The sequence below is a fragment of the Quercus suber genome, unplaced genomic scaffold, assembly GCF_002906115.3.
Source record: "Quercus suber isolate HL8 unplaced genomic scaffold, Cork oak 2.0 scaffold_20, whole genome shotgun sequence".
NCBI classification, from domain to species: Eukaryota; Viridiplantae; Streptophyta; class Magnoliopsida; order Fagales; family Fagaceae; genus Quercus; species Quercus suber.
In genome coordinates this window covers 1,574,782-1,585,456 of record NW_027069485.1, presented here as the reverse complement: position 1 = coordinate 1,585,456, position 10,675 = coordinate 1,574,782, and the positions used below count along the sequence as shown (strand labels likewise).

The following is a 10,675-nucleotide window of genomic DNA, read 5'->3' as shown; positions in this document are numbered from 1 at the left end:
TTTTTTTTTTTTTTTGACAAAACAGAGAAAATCTTAGGCTATATATTGAACAATACATATTTTTTTAATTAATTTTAAACTATATTCTATATATATAAATCATCCACTCATATTTTATTTAAGTAGTAGAATATACATTTCCAAATATAAACACAATCATAATAAATGTTTAATGCTAGAATATATAGTTCAATTTTCAAATAAAATCATCAAATTTCATATTTAGAAAAACAAAATCATATTATGTTAAACTTTCTCATGAATTGAACAGATTGTTGACTAGTTAAATATGTAACTAAGAGCCTATAGTTCAATTAATTTAGTTGAAGTGATGATATTGATAAGGGTAGTGTGGGAGGGTTTCTTGTCTTAGCCCCTAATTAGCAGGAATTGTCCTTTTTGGATTTTTCCTCAAAGATTTGCTCAATCCCACATCGGGGAGAGACACCTCCCACATGTGCTTTATAAGCTTGAGCCTACTACATATGTGTAGTAGTGGTACACATGTGTGGGAGACGTCTCTCTCCGATGTGAGATTAAGCAAAATCGTGAAGACGTTGCAAAAAAGCATGCCCAAAGTAGACAATACCTACTAAATGGGGGCCGAGACTATGAAACCCTCCCATAACTAGAAAAGTTGATTTTGCTCTCTCTAAGCAAAAATGTTTTAACCAATATTTTGCTGAAATGTTAATTTTCCTCTCTTTCACATTTTATATTTCCCACCAAATCTCACTTTACCAATATTTTACTCTCAACTTTCTTTCACTTTACCATTTACAAATTACCAATATAAAACTCACTTATTTTTTCTTCTCTATTTCATTTTACCATTATCAAAGAGAAGCAGAGATGAAGAAAAGTTCAATGAAGGATTAAGGAATTATTAAACAAGGTGCAAATTATTTATTTAATTCATATTTATTTTTTAAAAATATTAAAATACAATGTCAATTTTTATTTTTAATATATGTTGCAATCTTATGGCATTAATGGATGAGAATTTAGTTGCAAGTGAGAATCATAATTTGTTCTAAGGAAATTTTTTGACTAATAGATGGGAGTATAACATTAATTTTTACTACTAAATGTTCAAAATTTCATTTGACAATATTAGGCCATTGTACTCCAACATTTCTTAAATAATGACACTAGTGAATTGGATGTATTTCTAGCAATATTTGTGTTTATTTTGTTGAACCAAAAGTTTGGTAATTAAAACTATTTTCTATTTTACTGAAAATTTTAATATTGTTTTTTTAGTAATAAATAATCATTTTTAGGAAATAATACCATCTTTTTTAGTAATAAATAATTATTTTATTTACATATTTTTATTAATTATTTTTTCAATTTTCTTTTTTACTTTCTTGCATTTTCTTGGTAAATTCACCATCACCATCACTGATCCCAAATCACCACCATCAAAACAGTTTTGCACTGCCACTAAGCCAAATCCACCACTACAATTCTACAAACATTAAGGTTAAAATAACAAGGACCAAATTGCTTATTTAAATTTATTATTATTATTATTATTATTATTTTATTGACTAGGTAGTATTAGGTGTGCTAGCAATTCACACCGTTTGCCACAGTCATTTCTCGTTGGTCAGTTGATGGTAGAAATAAAATTGACTAAAACCTTAAAATAATAATTAATAAGGGTTAAATTGACTACTACCAAAATTTAGGGATCAAATATTATTTTTTTCTTATTTATTTAATATCAAATATAAAATAAAAATCCAAATTGATTTTAATATCCCACCAAAAAAAAAAAATGGAAGAAAAGAAAAGTTTTCTTTGTAGTGTTGTACGTGTGGCTTTTAGGAGAAGACAAAGAATTTTTATTTTTATTTTTATTTCTTATGGAGCAAAGAATTTGTTTTAAGTGGGAGAGAAATGGAAAAGATATATTGGTCTTGTTAAAAAAATTTAACTTGTGAACATTTTTCTTGTCTGTGAAAAAAAAAAATGAGTGGAAGAGAAATGGAACAAGTATTTGGTCTTATTGAAAAAAAAAAAAATTGTCCGTGAAAAAAAATATGGCACACTTGTTGGATACCTAACGGCACTGTTAACTAGACCCATAATAAAGATTAGCCTCATCACATGCATTTTGCGTGTGCGATGAGTTTTTTTTTTTTTTTAGTATCATAGTTTTTCATTAATTCTAATTTGAGGTTTACATATTTTTTTTGTTAATATTACGCATTTAAAACTACTAATACAACTAGGAGTGTCATGAGGCTAACTTCAAAAAATGAACAAATATTACACGTTTATTTTGTAGCAAAAAAAAACCTATATTTTTATTTTATATATATAATTTTTATTTTGAGAATCTAATTTATAAGTAGGTAAAATAATTTGAAAATTAACAGAAGAGCGATCTTATTTTTTAGGCAATATTTTAGTGGGAGTTAAAGTTTTATTTTTATCAGATTATTATTTAATTTTGTCTCTATTTAAACATAGAGGAGTTAAGAGAATTAAAAAAAAAAAATTCCATACCAAAAAAAAAAAAAATTCTCTTAAATAGTAGTATAAAGTATATGGCATGAAAATTCACTCCTCTTCTAGTACCCTGAATCAGTGCCTGGTATTTTGGGCTGGAAAGCCTGGAATATTGGCATTGTAATCATTACGTAGTCACTTCTCTCTCTTTTATTCATTTTCCACATGCCTAAAAGGATAAAAGACTTATCCTTGACTATCGTCTGCGATAAGGGAGAGTAATCATTTGCCATGTCTTTCATATTATGCTTAGATTATCCAATGAGCGGATTATTGCAAAGCAAACTATTTCATAATTTTTTTTTTTTTTGTCATAATTTGACATGACAGGTTATAAGTTATCGGCTATCATTTACTTGTGAATTCATTATTTATTCACCACTGTTTATCATTTGTCACATTACAATTGTAATAAAATTTGCGGTCTTATATTTTTTTTCTCCTCGAGTACCTTTTTTCCATGTGAGAAATTGACCATGCTCGTGAGCCATCCTAGACTAGGGTCCATGACCCACCCACTGTACGGACGCTATGGAAAAGTAGTGTGAACGATTGATTTTCAGTTTCCACAACTGGACTAATATCTTTTTTTAATCATATTTTGTCAAAGATGCGACAAAAATTGTAATACATAAATAAGAGTAAGGTCGGTTAATGTGTGCCTTAGGACACAAATTAACCATTTTTTTTGGAGACATTTTTTTTGAAACTTAAAAAAATTGTCAATGCTTTTTAAATTTTTAAATTTTTTTTTAAAAAATGATAATTATTGTGTGCCTTAAGAGCACACATTAGCAAAATTCATAAAAGTAGTGTTATGTAATATTTTTACCAATAATTTTATATTATCTAAATTTTATCTTTTTGCTTTATTCAAAAAGTTATGGCAGTGGAATAAAATAACTCTTTATTATATAGTCATATATGATAGTGTCACGTTACAGAACGCAAAGATTCAGCCTAAAAATAAATTATTTACCTCCAAATAGAAATGAATGAGAGAGAATCTAGAACACAGAAGCACAGACAGAGTAACTCAATACGTGGCCTAAAACTATTAGCTATAAGAGACTCCTTGCTTTCACAAACCAACCAAACATCGAAACGTGTCAGTAGCACGTAAGTCTGAGCGTGTTGAAGAATGAAAAATCCAATATTGGGTCATGGCAACGTCAGCTTAACAAGTCAGCAGAAATAGTTTAACCAAAAGGGTCCCGCGAAGTAGGGAATAATTACCTTCCTTCCGCTTTAATTCTAAGTATATTTGTTTTAGTCTGAGGAATTGACTTAGGATTGCCAACAAAAGAGAGTGAAGAGTGAAGAGTAGATAGACACTCTCTGTTTGTGTTCTCTCACATTCTTCATAGTTTTTGGGGTTTTTTTCCTTTATTTCTGGTGAGAAACTGACACTGAGACTCCCATAATATGTACTTTTTTCTTCATCAGTTATATGGGTTTCTGTGACTATGTAATGCTAGCAAGTGAAAGTGATCAAAGGGCCTTTTTTTTTTTTTTTTTGCATAATTTGCTTTACTGGGTAGAAATTGTTTGGAATTTTCAATTGATAAAGGGGTTGCTTTATTTCTTGTAAAGGTTTCTTTGTTCTACTCCGTAATCCATACTAGTTTGTTTGATTAATTTTGATGCATTTTGAGTATGAGCATTATTTTATCATTCTCATAGTGCTTCTGTTTAGTGGATAATCTGGCTACACTATCTAACACTTATGGGGGCCTTTTAGTTATGTTTGTTTTTTGTAAATCTATAAGTTGGCATAGATACTGCGTTTTCTGATTAGTTATTGGTATATATCAAGATGTCTTTAATTTTCTGCTTATTTTTCAAACTGCTACTAAGTGATAAGAAAAGTGATCTGTCTTCTTTTAATTATGGGTCATATTATCAATCAAGAGCCAAAGCCACTCTACTTCCACTTCTTGATGTTGTCACCAGTCACATTGAATAGTAGAGACCTGAATCTTTCTAGTTTGCTCCACAGTAGATCAAAACCCTCACAAGCATGTGTCTATCATATCAGTTCATTGAAATGCTTATTTCTTGTAATATTATAATATTAGTTGTTTATGATTTTTTTTCCTGGTATCCACTTCTTATGATCTAGCATAGAGACTTGTTTTGAACATTAGGCTATACTATGAGGGAAAGCTTTCCCTTTTGCTAAAGGCCGACTTCACGGTGAAGGTTAGAGTTTTATGTAGAATAGAATATGAGTGAGATACAAAATATTGTTAGTCAACATTATCATAATCTTAAGAAAGAGTGAGATTCGTATGGCCTAGTCAAATTTAGGAATAGACGGAGGTTTAAGACTGAAGAGTGAACCTACAAAGAAAGGGCCTAATGATTTGGTTGGACTTATTGTCAAGCACAGATTTATAATCCTAACCTTAGTTAATTCAACAATCTAGTCCAATTTTTTATCATTCTTGCTTGGGGATTATTAGGAGTTGTGAAGTGCTAGATTTGCTTTTGATCTATGATCCTACCCATTATTAGTTCAACGATCTAGTACAAGATTTCGCACTCTTATGCAGCATTTGATTAGAACTTTTGAAGTATTGGATTTTCTTTTGAGAGTGAGAATCACATTCTTTTAAATATTTAGTGGCAGTGGAAGTACATCCAAAATCTTAGAGGTTACTTATTTTTTAAGTTTGTGTTTATTTATTTGATTGTGTGACATGGCTGTGTGGTGATTGTTGAGAATAGTTCCAGAACAAAACAGAGCATTGATGATGAGCAACGGCTAGTTCTCAACGGCTAGTTCAACTATCCCTCAGAACGGTGTCGTTCTACTTAAACGTATAGTGTTAATAGACTTAAGTGAAACGCTGCGTTTTGTATAGCTGAGGTTAACATCTTGAAACGCTGCGTTTTTGTATAACTGGTGTGAGTCCTTAAACTTAGTCTGTTAGACAGTTAATAGCAGTTAAGTTAGTTCCTAATTTCCCTCCACAAATTCCGGATCTATTCCGTGATTTCTGGATTTCTGAGAAAGCAGTTATAGATGCTGATGTATATATATATTGTACAGAACAGTAATGAAAGTTAAGAAATTCATTCTACCAGAATTTTCATTCTCTAATCATCTCTTCTTTCTCTCTCTGAGTCTATAGCTTCACTGAGTATTTTTCTGTGTAAACTCCATTGTTGTAGTTTGCAAAGCTTAGACTAAATCTTTTCAGCTGCTATGTTTGTCAATTTTAAAATAAATTCTTTGCTGATACAGTAATTGAAATTTTGGTCTTGAAGAAGTTCATTTTTTTTTTTTGGTGTGAAGGTTGTTGACTGTTGTATATGTGATGACCCCAATAGTTTGCTGATGAAGGTAGTTTGAAGGTGTGGTGCATAGTTCAATAGTTGGTGATTAAAGGAGTCTTGGTTCGGCTCATTTAGTCTTGGAATGCAGAACAAATGTTGTTCAAAGAGTCCAATGCAGAATAGACGCTGCTGAAGTCCAATCTGCTGGCTGGGGTTATCAGATTGAAGAAAGAGATTTGGGAGGATTATTTTTCAAATGTAATTCTTTATTATTTGTTATTTGTTTTGCATATCAAATTATAGTGCTCCAAATCATCAATGAAATTCTTAGCCTCTGTTTGGTTCCAGAGAAAATAGAAGGAAAAACTTAGATGCCAAATATAAGTTGTAATTGCCATTTTCAGCCTCTGTTCGGTTCTAGAGTAAATAGAAAGAAAAACTTAGATGCCAAATTTAAGTTGTAATCGACATTTTCATGGAATCATAGATGCTTAAAGGTGATTTTGGAAGGAGCACTTTCGGAGAAAAGCTTGGGACCTTTTTTTAAGTTGTATACTTTGTTTACTTGTTACACATCAATAAAATAGGTAGGTGTATTTTCAATCAAAGCAAGAGTTAGCACTAGCAGTGAGGATTGAGGATAGCTTTTGAATGCTCAAATTGTTTGTTATCAAAGAATTTGTGTGTCCTATTTGAATTTTGCAATCCATCTTTAAAATTGCACTCTGCAATTGTCATTCATTCATAAAGATATTCTTCCTTATCTTTTGGACTTTTAGAATTTTGTATGTGAATAGAGGCAACAATTGAAAGGGAACAAAGATATAGGATTCTTTCTTCACAATCTCAATTAGCTGAAAATACACTTACCTATTGCTTGTGTTATCACAGTTTTCTACTCCAAAGCCAACTCCTATCTCCATTGTCATTCATTCATAAAGATATTCTTCCTTATCTTTTGGACTTCTAGAATTTTGCATGTGAATAGAGGCAACAATTGAAAGGGAACAAAGATATAGGATTCTTTCTCCACAATCTCAATTAGCTGAAAATACATTTACCTATTGCTTGTGTTATCACAGTTTTCTACTCTAAAGCCATACTCCTATCTCCATTAACACTAAAACTATAGTTTCTCCTCCAAAACTTGGTTACATAACTATAGTTCCTAGAGTTCTTGGCTGCATGACTTCTTCGATCTTCCCACCTGAAAATATATAAAAATCACAACAAAGCATTAAATTTTTCTCACCTCAAAAAAAAAAAAACATTAATTTTTTCACCAAAAAAAAAGGCATTAAATTCATATCTCATTACATTTCGATATATTTTATTTAGGAGCAAACATATTACAACAAATCATAATACATTCTTTAAAAAATGAAACAAAACACAACAAGACAAAATAAATTATAACTCCATTACTTTGAAAATTGGATTCTACCACGCTTATGTGAACAAGATTTTGTCTCTTTACACTAAAACTTTTCATTTGATTTCACTAAAAATCACTCATTGTAACATTTGTTTGGGGTTACATTGTGCACTTAGTTTTTGTCGGCACTGAGTAAGACCTTGTGGCTTTTGTTCACAAGAGTGAGAACCCTAAAAGGTTCTCTTTGTCCTAAGTCCCCATTAGAATACAGCTGGTCGGCTCTCTTTTTTATATTTTATTCTTTTAATAACGTTAACATTAACTATGGACTAACGTTGCAGACTTTTTTTTTTTTTGAGAAAAACGTTTGGGACTTCAAGAGTGTGCTGCCATTGCTGATGAGCTGTACTCATTAAATGATGTCAGCCAAATTTCTATTGACATGGTATTTTTTTATTGGTTGGGACTATAAGGTCAATTTGGTGACCTTGCAGCCCTGGATTAGGTAAAAATTTCTCGGTGATGAAATTTATGAAAGAGAAAAAAAAAAAAGTAAGAGAGAGAGCATAGTTTTTTTTTTTTTTTTTGTTAGAGAGAGCATAGTTTTTAATTAAAATATAGAGGATAAAATATTATTATATGGGTTTACCTTTAGCTAAATTTTCACTATTTTACAAATTTTTTTTTTTTTGATGGATACAATCCTATTTTTGTGATTAATGGTGCTAAAAATAATAATATAACTTTTAAACACCGCTAATGCACTTATTCAACTAAAAGCTAAAACGCAATAAATAGTAGAGTATCTCAGTAACTTGGCATAAGACAATACAAGGCATATTGTATAGAGCAAATAGATAAGATGATATAAGACATATGGCACAAGATGCCAAATAAGACAATACAAGACACATTGCACAAGATATTAACAATAGACGAGAAAGTATGTGAAACTAGAGTCTAAATAGAGTCAAAATAAAAATATTAAAAGCTAGCAGTAGGAGAGGAAGAAAATTTTACCGCACTCTTGAAAACTAAAGCCAGGCAGTTGATTTTGTGTAATCTTCCATCTTGATTCACACTGGCTAAGAATTCGTGAAAAAACTGAAAGCAACAAGGAAAAAAAAATTAACAATAGGAAGAAAAAAGAAGAAGAATTAATATAAAAAATAACTTAGAAATAGAACACTAACACATTCATGTTCTTCGTTTATAGCCTGAGGTGCTACCAAATGAAACCCCAAAGGGTACTCCATATCCATATTGTTGACCAGAGACCTGTGTTTTTTTTTTTTTTTCCTTCTCTCTCCCCAAGACACACTTATTATTTGTTTCCTATTCTACGCATCTCTAACCTATATATATAGGGGTGAAAATGGTTTGAGAAGGGTTTTGATGTCTTTTCATTGTTTGTGGTGTTATAAAGAATTTATTGTGTCATTGGAATGGTACCACTCCTTGCCAGAGTTTTTTATTTTTTATTTTTTTTAATTAATTGTTGTTCTAATCCAACCAACGCAAGTACCATCTATGAATCGTAATGTGACAATGTGATCTATATGCAAATTTATTACATCAGTCTTTTGCATAATTGTATAAAAATAGAAGTGTTATAGTAATAGTGTATACTATATCTTTCTATCATGTGATTTATATTATTTAATTGTTATCCTATATTTTTATATTAATTCACACATCAATGTAGCACACCAACTATTAGAGAACTCCCTCCAAAAAAAAAAAAAAAACTATTAGAGAAAATAATAAAATATAAATAACCGATAAATATTTTATTGAAATATATTATAGAATAAATAATCTGATATAGATGTTTTGAAAAAGTGATCGTATAATATAAATGCTAACATGTGAGTGGTGATGTAAATGCTAACATGTGATGTAAATATACCGATAATTTTACACAAGTGATGTAAATGCTAACATGTGAGTGGTGAGTTTGGTGGATTGATTTGAGGAAAATTTTTATATGAGACGAATCATGAAATGGTCTCATACAATATTCACTCTTGGTTTAATGAGAGAGAAAAATGGTTTGGAATGGGTGTTAGCGACTTTCACAAAGGGGATTTAACTACATCTTTGCCCCTAAAGACTTGAACAGTGAGTTGATTTGGTTCAAATCCGCAACATTCTCGTATTGTTGTTGGTGACAATTGGTTCGGTTCCATGCAAAGAACAAACGAAGTCCCACATGATGTACTCTTTCTACTTTGTAGATGTGACAACTGATTGAATTTTGCACGAAAATGATTTGTTCTTTTATCTTTCAATTTATCTCGTCCTTTTTTATTTCCTTTCTTTTCCATGTAAGTCTTTTTCCTCTCTGACAAGGTCACAAGAAAATGATTTGTTCTTTTTCTTTATTGTCTTTCATTCAGACATCTAACATTTTCATTGCTTGCCACGCATTTCAGCTGATCTGACCGGGTCACATGCATTTAATGACCCAATTTTGAAAACCAATCTGACTCTTCTCAATATGAAGAAGCCGAATATCTTGTTTCAGTTCTCTTATCTGATAATATTTTCTTTCTCACTTTGTGATTTTCATTTGCTTTTGAGTTTTGATATGATCATTTGGTTTGGTATCCGACAATACAAAATTATTGTACTTTCAAGTTTCAACGAATAACTCTTGGCCTACCACACAAAATTATTAGTGTCCGATCGACAATACATCTTGGACTGTGTATCAATGCATGAGAGAATTTAGTCTTGGAAAAGAGAAACCCATTCCTACTTGAAAGTGTTCAGACTTCAGATTGTGTAATTTAGTAAAGAAATAAATATGGTCATGGACACATGCATGTGAGCAATGAAGTAAAGCAGTCTTTTTTAGATTTTCATACCACATATTGAGATATTACTTCTTGTCCTAAATTGTTAGGCTTTTTTTATTTTTTTTTCCTCTTTTTGTTTTTAATAGAAGTGGCTTATTTCGTTTTGGATGTACATGCTCTATAATTTATTTTAAAAACCAATATAATTATTAATAAATTTTAAATAAATGATTTTTTTTTTCTTTTTTGCTGAGAAAATTAAATAGTTGTGAATATTTATATATTTTTATGTAAATGATATACATCAAAAAATTTCCTTCCAAGGTTTGATTTTAAAACATGAATAATACATCAATAACTGCTTTTAGCATTAAGAATTTTCTCGCTGTATATATGTTTATTTATTTCTTAGCTTTGTCCAAATCAAAATTACAAGAGGCCTATTGCAATTTACCCTTTTTGGGCAAGACCTTTGTCATTCTCATTTCTCACTAAGTGTGAAAAGAGGTGCATATTATTACTCAAATTAACCAGTCCTTATCAATCCCAATTCATCAGTTCAACATTTGGATAGCCCTTAGGATGAGTTCAAATCTTCTGCTTCATTGAACATGGCAAGATTTTATCGATAAGTAAACTACATTTATTTTGTTTCTCATAGCATTGAGAAGGAAAATTACCTATAAATGTAAAAAAT

At 30.4% G+C, this 10,675-nt stretch overlaps 1 protein-coding gene and 1 long non-coding RNA gene across 2 annotated transcripts in view; one reads left to right on the top strand and one right to left on the bottom strand.

Moving 5' to 3' along the window:
- The window catches only part of LOC112026298 (uncharacterized), a 2,644-nt gene extending 2,365 nt beyond the window's left edge, over positions 1-279 (top strand). The window contains exon 3 of the mRNA XM_065763085.1: positions 272-279. Within this exon, the coding sequence (XP_065619157.1) occupies positions 272-279 (8 nt within the window). The remainder of the gene's footprint in view (positions 1-271) is intronic.
- A 6,483-nt stretch (positions 280-6,762) lies between these two features.
- On the bottom strand, positions 6,763-8,508 carry LOC112040642 (uncharacterized). The gene is made up of 3 exons (XR_002886088.2): positions 8,371-8,508; positions 8,198-8,281; positions 6,763-7,009 (listed from the first exon to the last, which is right to left on the bottom strand). It is a non-coding gene; the product is annotated as an uncharacterized LOC112040642 (long non-coding RNA).
- Positions 8,509-10,675: the final 2,167 nt, after the last annotated feature.